Raw genomic sequence first — 21451 nt, forward strand, 5'->3', positions numbered from 1 at the left:
TAGTTTTTCAAGATATTTTATTTTTTTCTATTTGGAAATAGTTAATTGAAGCAAAACTTAAACTTTTTAAAATGCTTAATTTTCACACAGTGATCTTTTAGTTTGATTATTTTCAAAACTTAAAAATTTTTTTAAATTTTTATTTACTTTTTAACATAATTTATTGTTACATTGTCTTCTGTACAATACCCAGTGCTTATCCCAACAAGTGGCCTCCTCCATGCCCATCACCCACTTGCCCCTCTCTCCCATCCCTCGTCAACCCTCAGTTGCTCTCTGTATTTGAGAGTCTCTTACGGTTTACCTCCCTCCCTCTCTGTTGTAACTATTTTTCCACCCTTCTCTTCCCCCATGGTCTTCTGTTAAGTTTCTTAAGATCCACGTATGAGTGAAAACATATGGTATCTGTCTTTCTCAGGCTGACTCATTTCACTTAGCATAATACCCCAGGTTTCATCCACGTTGCTACAAATGGCAGGATTTCATTCTTTCTCATTGCCAAGTAGTATTCCATTGTATATATAAACCACATCTTCTCTATCCATTCATCAGTTGAAGGACAGTTAGGCTCTTTTCATAATTTGGCTATTGTTGAGAGTGCTGCTGTAAATACTGAGGTACATGTGCCCCTATGCATCAGCACCCCTGTATCCTTTTTAACCAGAGAAAATTTATTGGACATAAAATTTGACCTGGATTTTTAAAAGAAGTAAGTGGATTTGAATCCTGGAGCTTGAGGCAGAAGGGGCTGTAGAGATCAGCCAGGCCAATGCCTTCACTTTAAAAGGGTGAAATGCTGACCAGAGAGTGCTCAGACATGCCAGGGCTGCCCAGCTGGCTGGCAGCGTTGCTGGGACCAGTTGCTGCAACTCTGCACTGCCCCCCTGACAGGGAGAGAGCTTGTCGGACAGCAGGTGGCCCCCAGAGGTGTCATGCACTGAAGGCCAGGACGTCCCCTGTGTCATAAGCAGAGGATTTTCCACTCACATGTGAGCTTTCTGAGGCTCTGAGCTAGCTGCAGGTGGGAACAAACACCCGTTGGAGCCCTGCCTGTTTAGTGTCAAGTTCCAAACATGTCCCCCTCCCTCAGGTTTCCTCTGTCTGGCTCTCTGTGACCTCCCTTGCCACTCTCAGGCTCCTACTTGTGCCTAAGCCATCACAGGGTTTTTCTTCCACCTCATCAGTGCCCTTGGCCAGGGCACCTCTGTCTGGGTGTCTGAGGGAAGGAAGGCCGGCTGCAGGAAGAGGGCCCCCCGCCCCTGGGAAAGAGGGCTCCTGTGTTGGTAAAATGTGGTGGGCATGCAGGGGTAACTGTGTGAGGGGTAGCCGAGGGTGTCTGTGTTGGTGGGTATGTTTGGGCATGTGTCTGCATGTGCTGTAGGCAAATAGCCCCAGGCTTTCAAGAAAGTACCATTTCTTGAGGAGGGGGAGGAGTGGAGGTGTGCACAGACGCGATTTGACCAAAGACTGTTTCCCGGAGGAAATGTGTGGTTTATTAATGAGGATTCCACCTGCCCTGCCAGGAAACCAGAGCCCCGCTGGAGAGCGGAGGATCCCTTGCGAGGGTGGGGAGAGGTGAGGATGCAGCAGGAGGAGGAGGAGGAGTGAAGGCAACGGGGGGATAGGGGTGAGCAAGGCAGGTGGGCAACACTGACCCCACCTTTGCAGCCTCTCTTGGGCCCTCTCTCTTCTCTCTCCCCATTTTGAAAAAGTTCCCTGTGTCTTTGTTGGGGTGACTGAGGGTGCTGTGGTTAGACAGGGACAGGAGCTCCATCTTTGGCTTCCTACTCACAGATTTTTAATCAGTGATTCTAATGATATTTTTTAACATTAAAAGATACTGTTTTTCACCCGGCCTGACTATGGGAGAAAGATGGGGCCGTAGGGAAGGCCTGGGGAGCGCAGCCCTGGAGGCTCTCTGGAGGACAGGGAAAGGGAGGGCTATGTGGAGAGGTCGTGGCTTCCATTTCTGCTCTTTTCCTCTGCTTACTTTGGTTTCTGTTTTGTTTCTGCCTCATGTTCTGAATGCCCCAGAAGGAAGGGCTGAACAGCTCTGTGGACACCGTGGGAAATGGGACAGGAGGCTGCAGTCGTGAAATAGCCACGTCTATTTTTATCCCAGCCTCCCTGAACGTGCCCCTCTGCCATCATCCCTCTCTGCCAGCCAGCCCTAGACGTCTACGAGCAATTGTTCTGGTCCTTGTCTAAGAGCTTCTAAGCTCTTCTTTTCCCAGCAAAGAGTAGCTCCTTCCATGTGCCCTGTCCCCAAGCCAGTCTGTTGTAGAAAGCAAGGCCTCTTCTTTGGTGAATGGAGGTTGTGTTTGAGACTGCCAGGTGACCTGGTGGATTAGCCAGGACACCAGGGTTTGTGCAGCTTAACCCAGGCTGGTCCCTCTGAGGTAGCCATCCTTTGGAAGGCTGCATACTTTCACCTTGGTACTACTGCCATCCATGCCATTACTAGAACTCTCTTCGGGAGCTCCCTTCAGCCTGTGGCATGCTCTTTTGACTATCTGAGCAGATTTGACTTTTTAGAAAGTGTTTTGTGTAAAGGCAGCATCTAGGACAAGTCAATAATGCAGATGCAAGGTCCTGCTGTGTTTTTTAGGCCACTAGACCTATCAGCGTATGGCCACACCTGGGTAATCTTGGAGCCTGAGTCTGTGTTATTTAATATTTTACTACAACCTGGTGGGGGGTGCGGTGTGCCGGAGGGGTGGCAGGTGGAGAGGGGAAGAAAGAGAATCAGCCACATCCTTGCTTCCAGCACATTTGCAATCAGCATTTGTTTGTTTGTTTGTTTGTTTAAACAGCTTCATTTGAGTGGAATTAGGGAACAGACTTTAAAGACCTAGAAAATGGCAACCTTCTTCTTTTGTTCTCCAGTATGAGGCTTCCTTGGAACTCTGACTTGGGCAGGAATTGAGTTTGTTTCTGGGAAAGCTGAGCTCGGGAACTGACAAGGGGGAGCTCCTAGACCTGGAAACTGGCAAGGAAATCTGCAGAACCTTTAGCATAGTAGTGACTTAACCATGGATGTACCTTTGAATCTCCAGGGAACCTCTGACCAATTAGTCAGGCTCCTCACTTTGCAGAGGAGGAATTGAGGCTTCGGTTAGAACAAAGAATTACTCTGACCTTTGTCCCCCAGCCCTGGCATCACAGGTCAGAGGCTCAGAAGCAAAAAATGTGTTGTTCAATGGGTAGAAGACACAAATTCTGCGGAATAATCATCACCTGAGAAAGTAGACAGTGTCTTCCAATAAAACAAACAAACAAAAAGAAACAAAGCAAAAACCTCTGGATGAGTTGACAGGGATTCTGAGAAGCCCTGGATGGTAGCTGAACCTCACACTGTGACAGAAAGCCAGCTGATGGTGGACAGTCACCTGTGAGGCAGCCAAGAGAGGTCCACAACAGGCCAGGGGGTCCTGCCACATCTCAGAGCTCCTCTGTCCTACCTTTTAGCCATCCAGGAGGCCTCCACGTTTGTGGAGGGTGACTTTGAGAACTGTCTATGCCAGCAAAGGCTCATTCACTACACCTCATTCTAAGGTGTTCCCTGGAGAGTGGCTCTTTTCTCAGTAAGGCACTGTCTCCTCCTTCTTTTTACTGCTTCTGATTATACCAATTAGAAAGCTTAAAGCAGGTGCTAATGTGTCTTTAACACTTTACTTTAACACCTGCTGGTTTCTGGTTGTTTAAGAAAATGGGTGTGGTGTGGTTTGGGGCAGTCTGCAGAGGGCTGCTATGAGAATAGCAATAAGGAGTAGAAAAGGGTTAACCCAAATTAGAGGGAGGGATGAAAAATTGAAAGGAAATCTAGACCCTACAGCCAGAGACTCTCCAAGGCCTGAGAATGGCATGTGAACTCCAACCCAGATGGTTCAGGGGCATCTTTTCCTTCTCAAAGCTCCAGAGATCTTTCTTTTGCTTGAATTCTGAATGGAGAAGTCAGTCATGACATGATTCCAGGGAGACAGGGGTACAGCACAGTTCTAGGGAAAAGGGCACAGCAGGTGACTCACTGGGGCTCCTCTCTCTACCTCCCTTTGCCGGTTTCCGTCTGCTTGTGGAAAACTGTGTCCAGGTATTAAAGGCGGTCCATGCAGCATGGGTAAGACTTCTCCAGTCATCCTTCCGAAGCATCCCGCAATGCTGATTGGCTTGCACCTGCAGGGCCAGAGTGGGGTGTGGCAGGGCCCAGATTGCCCTCATTAAACGGGAAGTCCTTACTTGTCCTTCCTCTTTGTCATCCACTGCTCAGTGACCAGTCTAGCTCTCTACCACAGTGTTCAATTTCTTGCCTCCCCTAGACAACTTGGTGAGTAGGTCTGATTTGAAAATGAGTTCATCACAGCTCAAGCACTGGACCTTCCTGGGCCCCAGCTCTAGGATTCTGAGCCCTATACTGCTGACCCCCAGAACCCCACAGTTTGCACCAACCGGACAGCCTGCAGCAGTACGCACAAAGCACACCCCCTTGTTGCCCCCTCGCCTGGTCTGCCGGGGCGTTTTTATTGTGGATCTCTCTCCTCCACCTGCCACTGGGATGGTTTGAGGTTGTATTTTTGCCAGGAGTTGTTTCAAGCGAGAAGCTGCCGGGCATTCATGGATGTGGCATAAATCTCAGGTGGCAGCACAAGAGCTGGGGCAAACAGGGTCAGGCCACCCCTCTGCTGCCAGAGGGCAGTGGGAGCCGTCAGCAGGACGGTCCTCACTCCTGGGGAAGGAGCGTCACCCTCAACCTCCACACCAGGTTATCTGATGTCGGGGAGAATTTTTCTTCTCGTTTCCAGAGTTCCCATGGCTTAATAGAAGACCCGAAGCAGGGAGATTGACAGCTGGATGTGTGGCCCACATGGCCAGACCATCCACCCACCTGTGGGTCCCTGAGCAAATCACTTTCTGGCTTGGGAACTTGCTGCCCTCAGCTCTAAAATGAAGGATTAGCAGGAGTAAGCATTAACGTGGCTTCAGGCTCAAGCTGCCTTTGTCTCTCTGAGACAAGGTAGCATGACAGATACTGGAATCAAAGAGAACAGATTCACATACTGATTTTGACTCTTCCTGGTGACTTTAAGCAAGTGGCTCAACCTCTTTGAGCCTCAGTTTCCTTAGCTATAGAGAGGGATAATAATAGCAGCTACTTGTGAGTTTCATGTGAGGAATAAAATGCTTAGCATACATAGGTTCTCATATGCTCAATTGAATTAGCCTTTATCATTAATATGTGTATGTCCCATTTTTATCAAAGACAATTGCTCCATTTCATTAGTTTTACTCTCATTTTATATCTCTCCCCAGTTTGACTTTTGAGCTCCTCTGAGCTCCAGCTTAGATCTGACTGCTGGTCTTCTCTATCCTTACTGAAGTTTGCTGTCTCTGCTTCCTCCCTATAATGGAGGAGCAGCGAACAACACAGGCTCTTTTCGACCCCAGGGCCTTTGCACAGGCTATTGCTGCTGCCTGCATTATTCTTTCTACAGTATTTCCTTAACTAGCTTCTTCTTATAGTTTTGTTTTCTGCTTAAATGTCAGCTCCTCATACTGGCCTGTCCTGACCACCGCTAAGTTCTTAAGACTTATCACAATTTGTATTTATTCTGTTTATGTAGCTACTATCTTGTGTCCCTTTCTTTCCATAGAATGTAACCTTCATTTTTCTGTCTTGTCCACATTTATATTGCTAGGGTCTACCACTAGGCCAACCACAAAGTGAAGGCTCAGTATATATTGGTTAGATGAATAAATTAATGAATAATATGACATATTTACATGACACCATATTATTTATGAAGCATCTTCATACTAGGCTCTCATTTTGAAGCCATATAAACCTCTGTGAGGGATAAAGAAATTGATCAGCCAGAGCCTGGCCATAGTTACCCCACATACGATAGCTACCATGCAGAGTAAGGACAAGGTCATGGCAATGTGTGGGAAGAACCTTTATCCCAATGGGGATGGAGTGGGATGGGAGGAAATCGATCAGTACAGGAAGACTTCTTGGAGAAAGAGGCATGTGAGTTGAGCTTTGAAATATGAACAGGAGTTATCTAGCAAAAGATGGGGTTGGTATGGGCAAGCACAAAGGCATAGAGGTAGGAGAGGCCAAAGTCGAATACAAGATTTAAACTAATAAGTCAGTGCAGAGAGGCACAGATAACATGCAATCCAGAGGGATGGTTTGGGCTTCTCTTGTCCAGGGACCTCGTGAGGGAGCAGTAATTGGGAGGAAGTGGCAACTTGGCTTCCTGAAGCCAAACCTGTAACCCAGGGTGAAGCCCTGACCTGACGGGCATTTTGCCCCACTGTTCAGGTCCCAGAGCAACTCTTAGCTTGAGTATCTCAATCTCTGCCCCTCCCCACTGAGGCTAAAGGCATTGAGTGTTCAGATTTATGAAACAGGGCTGGGATGGTAATAACAGCTAAGGTAGAAAAGGCAAGTCCAAAGGCCAACAAGCAGACAGATCATGTGAGTGTGTGAATGAGCTGGAAGTAGTTTAGAGAACGGAGAATTTAAGCCTCCTCCAAAGACACTTGAATACATTACCAGCAATAGTAACAAGCTTGCCTAAGAAAACTGTTTTGGAGGACTGAGTTCAATAGTGTGCTGCAAAACTGTGGCTTCTATTTGGCATTGGGGACTTCCAGGAGTAAAAAAGGGTCAGTGGTAACATGCCTCTTTATTGGTTCTTCACTGCCCACCACTGGGACCCTGCACACCTGTACCAGTCAGACCTGGGAAAGCCCTTACACCACTCACAGCCTAATGGGTCAAGAGATACCCCTGGGGACTTCAGATGTGGGCAGGGCCTGGAGGACCCAGAGATAACCCAGGACTTGCCCAGATATTTTAGATGAGCCTGCAGGTCAGGCTTCATTGTGATTTAACAGCAATTTAGAAGTAGAGAGGAAGCCCAGGAAGGCAGGTCTCCAGTGGTTGTCTGGTGGAGCACAAAATTGCTATGTGGGGGAAGGCAGCCACCGGGCCTTTCAGGGAAAGCCTCTCTAGGCCAAGAGAGGAGGAGCTCAGAAGCAGAGAAGTGCACTGTAAGCACAGAAATCCTCCCAAGCCTGTGCTTCCAAAAAATGGTTCCGTTTGAAAGAACAGGAGGATACAGAGAGAAACCTGCTGCCATTTTTGACAGGCTCCTGTAGAGCATAGCTGTGGGTTCACCTTGCTAACATTGCCCAGATGGTATAGCTCTGTGCTACCTGTTTATGAACGCCTATCCTAATCTGATTTAGACATGAGTATCGTTAAACTCCCATAAGCCACACCTTGCAGACTCTAGGTATTGTCCCTGGATCACCCGGAGAGCCTCCTGGGTCTCACCCCAGGCTGATTTTCATCATAATATCTGAAAGGGGTTCCCAAAATCAGCATTTTTAAACAAGTGTCCTAGGTGATAATGAAAGCCACTAATGTTCGAGAAGCATTGGCATAAAGCAGTGCAAATGCCTTTTTGAGATGGCACAAGCTCTCCCGAGTGAAAACAGCTCCAGTGTCATGTAATGAACAAAAGAGTAAATGGTCTAGAACTGAGTACAAGAAATATCCGATCAATCATAAAGTATACGTTTATGTCCTGGGCCTGAGGGCTCCGAGAGTCCATGAAACAGTTTACCACGCAGTTTGAAAAGACTGTAATTTATCACAAAGGGCTGGCCCTTTGTGAGAAGCTGGCCCAGGGGGTCCAGGTCTCAAGCCCCAGATGGGAAACAAATGGGGCAGTGGGGAGTGAGCATTGGCTGTGTTCTCTATCTAAAGGAAGGGGTGTGGGAGATGGGCAGGGTCACTCAGTCTCCTCTCCTCGCTTTAGTGGATTTAAAGGCCTGTTGCTCCAACCTTCACCTTTCTACACTCCCAGCCTCCCCATATACAATGTGGTAGTACTGTGCCGCTGATCATTTAATTCGGGCTAATAAATATCATTTAAAAGGTAAATAACCTATAGGGAAAAGGAAGGCTACCTGTTATATTCCAGGGTAAATTGGTTTACTCAAATTGCTCTCCATCGACCATGCTGAGACAGAGAGAGGTCTGGGGCATGTAGGCTTGGGGAAGAGGCCAGCTGGGAGCCAGCTGGGGCTCAGGCAGCCACAGAGCAGTGTGCAGACCCTGGCTGTTTCCAGGGTTGAGAAGGCAGGGCCAGGGATAAGAGTGCACGAAAAGCAACCTCAGATGACTTTGACATTTCCTACAATCATCTCAGAGATCAAATAGGAAGATGGCTTCCCTGCTCCACCCAATCTCTGTGCTAACACCCCACTGAAATTGCCCTGACCGCTGGGACTGATGCCTCTTAGTTGCTAAAGCAAAAGTTCTGACCTCAGTTAATGACTTACCTCTTTGCAACATTTGACACTGCAATTTCTCCTTGAAATCCTCTCTTCCCTGATTTCTTTGACTTCACTTCTCCCTTGGTTTTCTCTAAACTCTGTATTTTTTTCCCTCAGCCTCATCTACTTTCTTCTCCCATCTCTTTAAACATTGATATTCCCATAAATTCTATCTTTGACTCAAGAAGCTTTTTTTCATCTTACTCATTTTCATTGGGTGCTCACTCACTTCTGTGCATATCTGTCTACTACCATAGTTCTTTAATGTATTCATTCAGCAAATATTATTGAATGCCTACTCTGTGCCAGTCACTGTATGATTCCTGAGTCAAAATATGAAACCTGGATTTCTTTTAATTTCCAGACTATATATCAAATTACCTTCAGAATTTCATGTATGTAGGAAATTTGTGGATGTTTGTTTTAGGCTGTGTTTCTTGAGATGAGGATACAGGTATAAATGATTTATTAAGGGCATTCTTTTCAAGAAAACTTTTAAGGGAGTGGAGAAGCAGAGTAGGGAAGAAGAGGGACTTAGCAAGGATGTGGTCTCAGATAAAGTCTAGCTGGAGACTGACTTGGAGAATGAGAAGGCATTGCAGCATAAGTCACACTTCATAGTTACTCCATCTTGTGGTAGAGGGTCTGAGCTTTGGCACCTTTGTAATAGCAACCCCCCCCCTCCAACACACACACCTGGTGTGAGGTTGTCACTGCCCACATGTCTCTGGGAGAAGTGTCATCTATCAGCGGAAGGAAAGTCTCCAGAGATGGTCTCAGGTGTAAGCTGATAGCTACAACACTTTTAGAGCTGCAGGCTGGGCACACTGATCAATAAAGGGTCCCTGGTGGGATACCCACCGCATCTCTTCTAGCAACTAAGACTTACATAGTACAGATTGTGTGTCCAGCACTATTGTGAGCACTTTATGCACATTAACAAACTTAACCTTTAAGTTGCCCTGTATTATAGCTATTAGTATTCATGTTCACTCATGTTTTGCAGCAAAGGGGCTGAGGCATAGAGGTTAAAAGTAACTTGCCTACCACGAGAGACTCTTGAATGCTGACAAAAACTGAGGACTGATGGATGTGGGGGGAGGGGGGGATGGGCATGGAGGAGGACACTTGTGGGGATGAGCACTGAGTGTTATGTGGAAACTAATTTGACAATAAACTATTAAAAGTAACTTGCCTAAAGTGCCTCAATAAATGAACGATGGAGCCAGGACTCAGACTAAGGAAGGCTGGTTCTAGATTCCATTCCTTTAAGTGCCACCTCAGTGTATTGAGTCTTAACAAGCACCAGGCACTGTATTAGGCATTGGAGATTCAGCAGTGGAATCAATACAAAACTCCCTGCCCTCACTGAGGTCACTTTCTAGTGAAGGAAGTAGGACAATAAGTAAATAAGTAAAATATCTGATCCAGCACTAATAAGTGCTAAGGAGAAAAATAAGGGCAGGGAGATAGGGAGCGCTAGGTGAGAGCCATAGCTTTGAATTGGGTGGCCCAAGGGAGACTTAATTTAGGAGGCATTTTAGCAAAGATCCAAAGGAAGAAGTCTCTCTGCTTCTGCTCTTGCCACTCCCTCTGGTTAACCCTGATTTACTCTCCCTCTGCACAGCTTCAGGGCCATCCTTCCGAATCACCTGATCATGTTCCTTCCCTAAATGACACCCTTTAGTGGTTCTTCATTGCCTTTAGAATGAATCCAGCACTCCTGCCATGGTATGAGATGCATCCTGATTTGAGGTCTGCTTCCACTCCTCCCTCTTCTCAGAAGGCCTGCTTCTAACATTGTGATGCCCAGGGCAAGAAAACCAATGGGAACCTACATACCTTATGTGTAAATATTGAAAATTAATATAGCAAGCTAATGAACTGTTAAAGCATCTACTCTCTACTTTGACAAATGCATCTTCATAGTGACTTAGGAGGCCAACTTAACATTTATATTTGTTGGACTGCTCTGAGTTCTATGCTAGAACTTGGCAATCCAGGGAGATGGACCCCCCAGTCCATGGTCTGTTTCCCTTCTCTGCCCACTGCCCAGCTCTGTCTTCCTATATGCATGTGGACACTTCAGCTCACATAGCCACATTCTAGCCACATTCTTGTGTTTATACTGCTGTTGTTTCTTGACCTTGGGGGACTGAACCTGGGAAAGAAGTGGGCCCAGGAAGTAGGGTAAGAGCCCTTTGGGCAGAGAATTTTAGGGTTTTAGGTGGTAGGAGCTTAGTCTAGAAAGTGGGTGGGAGCAACACAGACTCTATGTGGCAAATTTCCTTGTTCCCTGGGGGGAGATGATATAAAAGAGGAGGGTCAGAGCACAGAACAGGGCTCTCTAAAGCACTCAGAGCAGTACCCCTCATCACTCTCTGACTCTTACTCATGTGCCGAAACCAAAGTGAATTGCTGGAACTTTTCAATATGCCATGCTCTCTTGTTTCTGTGATTTTGTGATTTTGCACAGACTACAGAATGGCAGGGCATACACTTAGAGTCCTTGTCCTAATTGTCCTCATCTCCTGTGAGCATCCTAATCTAATCCCCCATCATGGACACTTACCCCCTACCCCCTACAGAAACACCACATGTAGTGGCAATATGGTAGGGTATAGTATGATATAGTGACCTAAGTGTGGGCTTTATTTTATTTTATTTACTTATTTTTCTTAAATAGTTTATTGTCAAGTTGGTTTCCATATAACACCCCATGTTCATCCCAACAAGTACCCTCCTCCATGCCCATCACCCCCTGCCCCTCCCCCATCAGCTCTCAGTTTGTTCTCAGCATTCAGGAGTCTTTCATGGTTTGCCTCCTTCCCTCTCCCCAACTATTTTTCTCCTTCTTCTCCCCCATGGTCCTCTGTTCAGTTCCTCCTAATCCACTTATACGTCCAAACATATGGTATCTGTCCTCTGCCTGACTTATTTCACTCAGCTTAACACTCTCAAGTTCTTTCCATGTTGCTACAAATGGCCAGATTTCATTCTTTCTCATTGCCATGTAGTATTCCATTGTATAGATAAACCACATCTTCTTGATCCATTCGTCTGTTGCTGGACACTTAGGCTCTTTCCATGTTTTGGCTATTGTTGAGAGTGCTGCTATGAACATTGGGGTCCATGTGTCCCTATGCATCAACACTGCTGTATCCCTTGGGTAATTTCCTAGCAGTGCTATTGCTGGGTCATAGGGGAGTTCTATTGTTAATTTTTTGAGGAACCTCTACACTGTTTTCCAGAGGGGCTACACCAGTTTACATTCCCACCAACAGTGTAGGAAGGTGCCCGTTTCTCTGAGTGTGGGCTGTAAAGTCCTGGTTTTGACTCTCTGTTTAGCCTCTTCATAGTCATGTGGCTTTAGGCAAATTCCATGCCTCTGTTTCATTATTTATTACAAGCACAGGCTCTGGCATAGGCTAAGCATTGGTAGAAAGTTCTTTTCCCTACCCCAACTATGCTCCTTACTTGAAACCAAACATACAGAGCACCTTAGGAGATAGGATTGTTTTCATTGAAAGATGCCAATTAGATTAGCTCTCAGCACTCAGTCTCTGGGCATCTGTCCCCATCTCCTGAGCTAGGGAGAATTTCCTAGAGAATATTGGTGCCTGATTTCTATTTTCAGTTGTCAGGGATTATTAGTTAATAGTGTGTAGGCTGCTGTTGATCCCCACATATACATACTGGGAGAGTCACTATTTGTTGTTAGAGATGTGAGCATAATTGCAGTTACAGCAGTGGAGTCTGAGGAGCAGGGAGACAAGAAGCTGGGCATCTCGAAGGAAAGGCAGGGCCCATGGTCACCTTGCAGTGCCTGACATAGTGGGCATGCAACAAATGTAAGTCAAGCCAAATGAAGCTAAGAACAGTGAGAGAAGCCAATAAACTCCAATATAAAAATAGATAAAAATAGATAAAAGAACTCTTTAGGTAACTTATGGAGAAATACTTATGGAACAATAAGCTATAGCTGGTAATCAAATAAAGGCAAATTTAAATGTAATACAATATTCTTCTAGAAAATGGGCAAAGATTTAAAAAGTCCAATGGCCAGAAGCACCTGGGTGGCTCGGAGGGTTAAGTGTCTGACTCTTGATTTTGGCTCAGGTCATGATCTCACAGTTTTGTGAGTTTGTGCCCCACAAACTCTGACAGTACACTCTGTACGCTGACAGTATGGAGCCTGCTCGAGATTTTCTCTCTTTCTTTCTCGCTTTGCCCCTCTTGCCCCTTGTGCCCACACACTTGTGCTCGCTCTCTCTCTCTCTCTCAATCTCTCAATAAATAAGTAAACTAAAAACTTTTAAAAAAAGAAAGAAAGAAGATTCAATGACCAGTGCTAATGAGACAGTAAGGGGAGGCTACTCTCGTGCATTGCTAGTGGACATGTAAGTTGATTTGCATTTCTGTAAAGAAATAATGAGAATGATTAAATAAGTTATGGTATAGTATAAGATGGCCTATGTGTCATTAAATGTCATAATTTTGAAGACATTTTAGATATGAGAAAAAACCTCTATGTTGCAACGAAAAGTAAGAAGACTACATGCACAAAAAAGACTGGAAGGAAATAGACCAGAGTATTATAACTTATTACTAAAAACTCGGTAAGAATATTACTAATAATAATTACTTTTATTATTAGCTTCTCTTATACAGATCTTTGAATATTTTAAGTTTTCTATAATTAGCAGGTGTTTCTCTTATAATGGGAAAGAAATCCCATAAATTAAGAAAAGTCACAGTGCTTTCAGACGATAGGGCAGAGAAAATGATTCATGGAAGGCTCTGGCAACTTGTCGACTCAGTAAGCGTCAAAGAAGAGGAGGCAAGCCCTTTCCTTTGGGATACAGGATTTGGGGAGAAACAAAAGACCCAGGCTTCCTCTCTTGTTGAGTCTAGTCATTTGTATCAACAACAAGAAATGGAAAGAGTCTCCTTCCCTGGGGAGTTTCCTGTCTAACTGGGAGGCCTGAGTGAGCTGCTTTATGTTGGAGACAGTCACAGGTTCACAGGAGCTGTGGTCTCTCCACCTGGCTGTGACATTCTCAACACTGGTTGAGATTTAGGGAGGCAAACCATGAGAGACTCTTGAATGCTGAGAACAAACTGAGGGCTCATGGGGGCAGGGGAAATGGGAAGGGGGGTGATGGGCATGGAGAAGGGCACTTGTTGGGATGAACACGAGGTGTTATATGGAAACCAACTTGACAATAAACTGTGAAAGAAAAAAAAAGAATAATGCCTGAGATGGGGCTCTGATTCCTTTTGTGGCCTAAATCCTCCAATTTTGTCTTTACCTTCAGTAGCTATTAGTGATCAATAGGTGGTGTTACTCCTTTGTGGGTCACGCAACAGGTGCAGTGGTTTAAGCAAGTGCTATCTGGATAATAGGAAATGAAACAAAACACCCTAAAGCAATACCGCACCAGTATGTATATAAAAATGTGAATTGGGCGCCTGGGTAGCTCAGTCAGTTAAGCATCCAACTCTGGCTCAAGTCATGAGGTCATGGTTCATGAGTTCGAGACCCACGTCAGGCTCCATGCTGACAGCTCAGAGCCTGGAGCCTGCTTTGGATTCTGCGTCTCCCTCTCTCTCTGCCTCTCCCCTGCTTGTACTCTGTCTCTCTCAAAAATATGTAAACATTGAAAAAACTTTTTTAATATGAATTAACCAAAATCTATTTTGAGTTATAAAATAGATACGTACATTAAACAAACCAAGAAGGATGGGAGGAGAGACCCCTATCTACCAAAACAGAATTGCTTCCAAACTGACATGTTGTAACTATTTTGACTTTCATTTTTTTCTTTGATTATTTAGGAGTTACAGTTAAGGTCCAAGTGCTTTAATAAATTTTGCTACTTAATAAGTCATGTAGCAACATCTTGATTCACTTAGCCTGATTCCTTTTTGGTGTTCAAGATGGTCACTGTCACTTCATTTGGCCTTGATTTCAAGAGTAGTTTCCCATCTCTTAACTTCCTGAAACATGCCTTTTACATCCTGACTGGTGTAATGGAAGGACATGAGACACCTGGACTGCATCCCAGCCGGCCCCACCCTTGACCAGCTGAGTAAGCAGCGTGACTCAGCAACTTGGTTTTTAAAAGCTGATATACATCTTGAATTACAAGCAATACATTTTATTTTTTAATGTTTATTTTATTTATTTATTTTGAGAGAGAGAGAGAGAGAGAGAAAGAGAGAGAAAATCCCAAGCAGGCTCCACACTGTTGGTGCAGAGCTTTACGCTGGGCTCAGTCTCCCAATTGTGAGATCATGACCTGAGCTGAAATCAAGAGTCAGACGCTCAGCTGACTGAGCCACCCAGGTGCCCCTACAAGTAATACATTTTGAATACAGTGGTGGCAAATACATGTTATAAGTGCTCTGTGTACCATTGCTAATCAATTGGTCGAATCAGCCTAGAGCCCATTATGGAAAAAGATTTCTTGGCCCACTTTGGGTTCAGTGATAAAGCATTGTCTGCTTTGGTATACCAGTGTCTACATTGAGGTGGGAACAGAGAAGGTCAGAGCTCATACCAAAAGCTTTTCATGTCAGGTTTAAGGGCAGTAGGCTCCTTGTCTTTGAAGACTTTGAATTCAAACAGGAAAAGCATGATTCATGATGGGAGCAAGAATTAAAAGAAAATCAAATACAACAGTGAACACTTGAACAGTAAGCATTCCAACAAGTACGAGTGACGGTAGGGAGAGCTGAGTTACCTGCTGAGTGCTGGGAGAAGCCAGAATGCCCTAAGTTGGCTGGGGTTTATCTAGACAGGTTTTCTGAGTTAGTGGATTTTGAGTTGGGTTAGAAGGCAGCCAGGAGACCTGGTGTGAAGCTGGAGGAGTGAAAAGGTCCAGACAAAAAGGAATGCAGATTTCTGGATGCTTGTTGACTGTGCTCCCCGAAGTCTCAGCCATCCAGAGTGACCATGCCTGACCTCTGACCTACCCACAGTGAGGACGTGTGCAAACGTGGCTTCACCGTCATCATCGACATGCGGGGTTCCAAGTGGGACCTTATCAAGCCCCTCCTCAAGACGCTGCAGGAAGCCTTTCCAGCGGAGATCCATGTGGCCCTCATCATCAAACCCGACAACTTCTGGCAGAAACAGAAGACCAACTTTGGCAGCTCCAAATTCATCTTCGAGGTGAGCCAGACCTCTCTCTTAGCACCCCCTCTCTCTTCCCTTCTGCTGCCCACACATTTCTCACTTCTGCTTCTCCACCTATCCTACGATATGCAGGATGTCAGGGGCTGATATTTCAGGATTTGTTGGCTACTGTGGCCTTACCAGTAAGTCTTGGAAGGAATAAGAGGCTCAAGAGATTGTCCCGGCTGTCAGCCAGTCTGTTGAAACTGCTGACCTGGGCCGATTTGCAGTCCCTGACCCATGGGGTGCATGCTGTCTCATTTGCTCTTTCTAAGCCAGGCTGTGGTCATTAATGTGTGGATTTATGTCAGCCTTTCCCCTTGACTTTCTGTCTTCTGCCTAGGGCTGCCCTAGGGTCTTCCCCCCGCCCACCCCACATCACTGAGTTCTCCCCCTCTCTGTGTCTGCCCCTCCCAGACAAGCATGGTGTCCGTGGAGGGCCTCACGAAGCTGGTGGACCCCTCCCAGCTGACCGAGGAGTTTGATGGCTCTCTGGACTACAACCACGAGGAGTGGATCGAGCTGCGGCTCTCCCTGGAGGAGTTCTTCAACAGTGCCGTGCACCTACTCTCACGCCTTGAGGACCTACAGGAGATGCTGGCCCGGAAGGAGTTCCCCGTGGACGTGGAAGGCTCACGGCGGCTCATCGACGAGCACACGCAGCTCAAGAAGAAGGTGCTGAAGGCCCCTGTGGAGGAGCTGGACCGGGAGGGGCAGCGGCTGCTGCAGTGTATCCGCTGCAGTGACGGCTTCTCAGGGCGCAACTGCATCCCAGGCAGTGCCGACTTCCAGAGCCTGGTGCCCAAGATCACCAGCCTCCTGGACAAGCTGCACTCCACCCGGCAGCACCTGCACCAGATGTGGCATGTGCGCAAGCTCAAGTTGGACCAGTGCTTCCAGCTGCGGCTTTTTGAGCAGGATGCGGAGAAGGTAGGAGGGGACAAGTGGGTCTTGGGTGGGGAGGCTGCTTAGCTGTTTAGGGAAACTTACAGAGGCTGCTGGGCCAACTTCCTGATTAATAATACTTTTGTGGAAAGCTTTAAAAATGTACCTGCTGGTTTTGGCTGATTTATTTGGTTATTGATCACTGACTTTTTAAAAAGTTTTTATTTATTTATTTTTGAGACAGAGAGAGAGAGAGAGCAAGCGAGTGAGCAGGGGAGGGGTAGAGAGAGAGGTAGAGAGAGAATCCCAAGCAGGCTCCTTACTGTCAGCAGAGTCCATCATGGGGCTCGAACTCATGAACTGTGAGATCATGACCTGAGCGGAAACCAGGAGTCAGACACTTAACTGACTGAGCCACCCAGGCTGCCCCGACCATTGACTCTTTAAATCTCCCCGTATATAGAGTTTATTATGTGCCAGATACCGTTGTAAGCACCATGTGTAAATTAACTTATTTTAATCATCTCAAGAGTCGTATGAGGTAGGTATATTACCATTATCCCATCTTATAGATGAAGAACCTGGGAAGGTAAATAACTTGGCGAAACCAAGAAGTGTGTTGTAGTTCTGGAGTCCACACTTTAGCACTGTTGGACACTATCCCTCTCAGGACATGCAGCGAGTGGTTCAAGCCACCTAAGCAATGAGAATAACAATACTGTTACCAGTCACAATAGCACGACTTAGTGATTATTGTCCTGCAGTGTCCTTTACTGTTGACAAAGCACTTTCACATACAGAGTCTTATTTAATCTGTGCAACTCTTTGATCTTTTGAGGTGGGTGGTGGTGTTTCTGCCGATATACAGGGAAACGGTGCTCTTTGATCCTGGGGCTATACTGGCAGACTTGACATATGAATCCAACTTTCTTCCGTTTGAAGTACAGGTCCTTTCCTTCCATACCACTTCTGTGGGAGGATTTCCCACAGTTGCTGAGTGCTTTCTCAAGCAAGACCCCACTTTTCCAGCAGTGAATTTTCAAAGCTTTCCCCTTATCAGGGACATTGAGAAAGTGAAAAAGAAAAATATCATCTAGTGCTTCTTTGCCAGGCATACAGAAGTATCTTCTCTAGATTCTCTCCAAGCTAAAGAAGAGAGTTTACTATTATATGCACTTTAAGAAGAGTGAAATGGGTTTTCCTCCTATCAGTGTTGTGGGAATGACTTCTATTCAAATGCATAATACCACTCTTAGGCATACCATAAATTGCTGTAACCTATGAGTTTTATAGACAGTGTCTGATGTAATGGTTTTGTGTCTTTTAAAAGCCTATATTGAAAATGTCCCCCCCCAAAAAAAAAGAAAAAAAAAAAAGAAAAAAGAAAATGTCCCTATGTGTTTGTAAGCAATGAAATCAGGATATAAAACTATACATAAGTATGATCCCAATTAATGTGAGAGTGCCAACATAGGTATAAATGGGAAAAAATCATCACAGTGCTAGTAGTTTTGATTTCAAGGGTTTATGGTTATCATTGATTTTAATTTCTCTGTATAAATATTCTTTTCTTAATATAATTGTTTTAATTTTTAAAATTATTGTTTATTTTTGAGAGAGAGAGAGAGAGACAGAGTGCGAGCAGGGGAGGGGCAGAGAGAGAAGGAGACACAGAATCTGAAGCAGGCTCCAGGCTGAGCTGTCAGTACAGAGCCTGACGCAGGGCTTGAACCCGAGAACTGCAAGATCGTGACTTGAGCCGAAGTCAGATGCTCAACCGACTGAGCCATCCAGGCGTCCCTCTCTGTATAAATATTCTATGCTTTCTAATGTTTTATAGTTCATAATCATATGAAAACCAACATATGTAATTTTTAAAGAATTGCATAGCCCCTTTCCATAAAAGGACTTTTGAACATTGTTTAAGCCAGTTTTTGGAAGAGATATGTAGGAGAGTTTCTTGCAAAACCTTAGGAGCTGTGAGGTCTCCCCGAGCCTTCCTTACCCAGTGGCCGAGTTCCTGGGTCCAACTCTGGCCTGCCCCCCTTTGGGGGGGGCCTCTTGGACCAGAGTCATTATCACTGCTCAACAAATGATGAGAGATACCAGGTCAGAAGCCAGCTGCTCTGTGAAGCCAGAGGCAGGTACTTTGGCTCTTGTAACCAATAGTGGAAAGATCTGGGCATCTCCTTTTTACTTACAGTTTCTTCTGCTCTGGTACAAGGAATCTGCTTTATAGCTGTTCTGGATGCCTGTTTCAATGAGCCAGTGTCATAAGGGGGGGCAGAGGACTCAGGTCTGCCTGCAAGGGTTTTGGTTGAGGCACTTTCCTGCACCTCTGAAGCTCAAGGATATGGGAAGTCTGCATAGGGCACAGATAGTGCCTGTCTCACAAACAAAACACAACACAACAGAACACCTTAACCTCAGAAGTCCCCAGGTAGGGAAAGCTGACCTTTTAGAGTCAGCCAAGCCCCAGTCAATCAAGCAGTAATTTCTGCCACACGTATATCTTCGCAATTCATACTCCATGCTTTCTCTAACCCAGAGTGTGATTTTCTCAAGATCACACTGTTGGTTAGACAGAGCTAGTACTTGGACTGTCTCCAAAGCCCAACCAAACTCTTGTCCAATAGCCCTGCTATCCCTCACTCCTAGGACCTGCCTCTTGCTACCACTGAACAGTGCCTGTTAGCCCCTGAGCCCCGGCCCATGCCCTGATGATTCTGGGGCCGACCTCCCATCTCATCTTCAAAGACACACTCAACAGCAGGGCCTCTTAACCTTGGACCTCTTTGGTCTGGTGAAGCCTATGGACCCTTCTTGAAATAACATTTGTAAATGTACAAAATAATATACATATGTACATATATGTGTAATATATGTATATATGTGTTATATATATATGGGCTTGTGAAATAATTATTGAAGTACAGTTTTAACAGTTTTTAAAATAACAGTAACTTGTATATTCTTTAGGAACAATGTTAAATAACAAGTTCTATTTGAAGTCTGATAACTACCACAATTTTGAAGTAGTAATGAGCATAAATGACATTTCAGGGCAAAACCTGATGTGATCTGAAAATGTGTGTGTTTCTGTTGATGTCAGAGGCACAAGTATTGCTACCATTAATGTAGTTTTCTGCCTACATTCATAACTGAGAGGAATGCTCTATTTCAGTTAGATGTTAGTGAAAATAAAGGCCTATTTTTTCCCTGTTCAAGTACACAAGCCCTGAGTTATCTGCAGAAACTCTAAGTTTAGAATCCATGTTCAGTGGTATGTTCACACCATAGAAAGAAGTATGTGTGTGTGGCATATGTGTGGCGTGTGGTTGGCATGTGTGTGTGGGGGGGAAGATAATGTAAAAAATGAAATGGGGAGTGAAAGAGATGATGGGAAGAGGGCAGCCTGGGAATGTTTTGGTATTGAGTCAGTGGTGAAAATGTTGCTCAGGCTTGACCCAGCTGCTGCAGAAAATGTGCTGGGTGTGGGGCAGGAGAGAAAACAGTCCTTTTAAGTTGCTTCAAGATTAATTCAAAATATCTGTGCAGAATCAAGTGCCTTGGCCCTTGACTTATTTGGTGTTTTTGAAAGGGCATGAGGAGGGTGGTGGTTTGGGGTAAGGGTTGTATGCATGGATCCACATCTAAACAAGGGTGGGAGGAAATAGTTACTGCATGAGCCATGTCCTAGCCTCCCTTCGGGTGGGAGTCTTGTCGGAGGCCTATAATTCCAGATCTGGGAGGCTCTTAGCAAATGGAGGAGTCTGGTGATCACCCAGCTACTACTTTTTGTAAAGGGGTAAGTGCAGAGTCTGTCACCTCTGGCCCTGTGGGGTGACAGCTGTTTCCTAGGGTTTGAATAATAGGTGGTACTCCCATTTACCAGCTGGTCCTGGGGAGTGAAGCCACCTCTCATCACCTTCCCCTGACCCCTGAAATGACCCTGCCTCATCTTAGGGGTGGTGTGGAGGGAGCCATTTTCTCTGCCAATTAAACGCTAAGGGAAGAAGGACTCTGCTCCATGGATAACTCATAAAGTAGGCCACCATTCATTTAATAAACTTCTGTTGAGCAGCTGTCATGGGCCCCAAACAAGGCACTTGGATAAAGATGAGTAGGCTAGAATTTCTGTCCTGGAACAGCAAGCTGTCACAAACTCCTATTTATTATTACTTACGTCTGCTGTGTGCACCCCATTTCCTAGGCACAGCCTCCATGATTGGGGGAGGGGGGCGGTGGTTAGAGAAGAGGGAATATTGCAGCCCAGGAATGTTAGGAACCATTAATGAGAAATTTGTGGGAGGGGTGGGCAATTCAGAAGTGATTCAACTAGTGCACAGTGCATCTTGTTGGAAGATGAGCAGCACTGCCTTGGTCCTGTGCTCTCTAGTCTGTAACTAATAGGCCTATCCTCCACTGTGCTCACAGAACACGGGTGGGTCGTCCTCATTAGCCAGTGCAGATTACAGCTCTCTTCGCAGATCTGTCTCACAGCTGATCACCTCCACAGCTGCAATGGACCCAATGTGATGGAGGTGTCTGCCCTGCAGTCACATCCCATTACCAGGGAGAAGGAAGGCCTCTTCCCCAGGAGGGGGCAGTTTGTGGTATTAAGGTCCATTAAGTAGACTCATTCCATGTCCTCTTGATGCTCATTGGAGGATCCTTCCTAGCCATCCCTCTCCCTTTCCTGGGTGCCTAGAGCACGTCTTAGAATGGCAGAACTGGAAAAGACCTTGAGATCAGAAAGTCTACCTCCCACACACTGTGGAGAACCTAGCCTTGTCATCCTGATGACAGCCATTGTGACCTCATGATGCCTACCAATATACTGATACATGCCAATGACATGTATCAGAAAATGCTGGAGCTGGGGTGCTTCAGTGGTTCAGTTGGTTAAGCGTCTGACTTTGGCTCAGGTCATGATCTCACAGTTCATGGGTTTGAGCCCCATGTTGGGCTCTGTGCTGACAGCTAGCTCAGAGCCTGGAGCCTGCTTCAGATTCTGTGTCTCCTTCTGTCTCCCCC

General features: G+C 45.7%; 1 protein-coding gene across 2 annotated transcripts in view; it reads left to right on the top strand.

The window, feature by feature from the left end:
* LOC144234340 (kalirin) overlaps positions 1 to 21451 on the top strand; it is a 479489-nt gene that overhangs the window by 211834 nt on the left and 246204 nt on the right. For both annotated transcript variants that reach the window (XM_077767624.1, XM_077767625.1), the window contains exons 4-5: positions 15334 to 15526; positions 15947 to 16459. In XM_077767624.1, coding sequence (XP_077623750.1) covers positions 15334 to 15526; positions 15947 to 16459 — 706 coding nt within the window. The remainder of the gene's footprint in view (positions 1 to 15333; positions 15527 to 15946; positions 16460 to 21451) is intronic.

Source organism: Crocuta crocuta, unplaced genomic scaffold (assembly GCF_008692635.1).
Source record: "Crocuta crocuta isolate KB4526 unplaced genomic scaffold, BGI_CrCroc_1.0 scaffold45, whole genome shotgun sequence".
Lineage (NCBI taxonomy): Eukaryota > Metazoa > Chordata > Mammalia > Carnivora > Hyaenidae > Crocuta > Crocuta crocuta.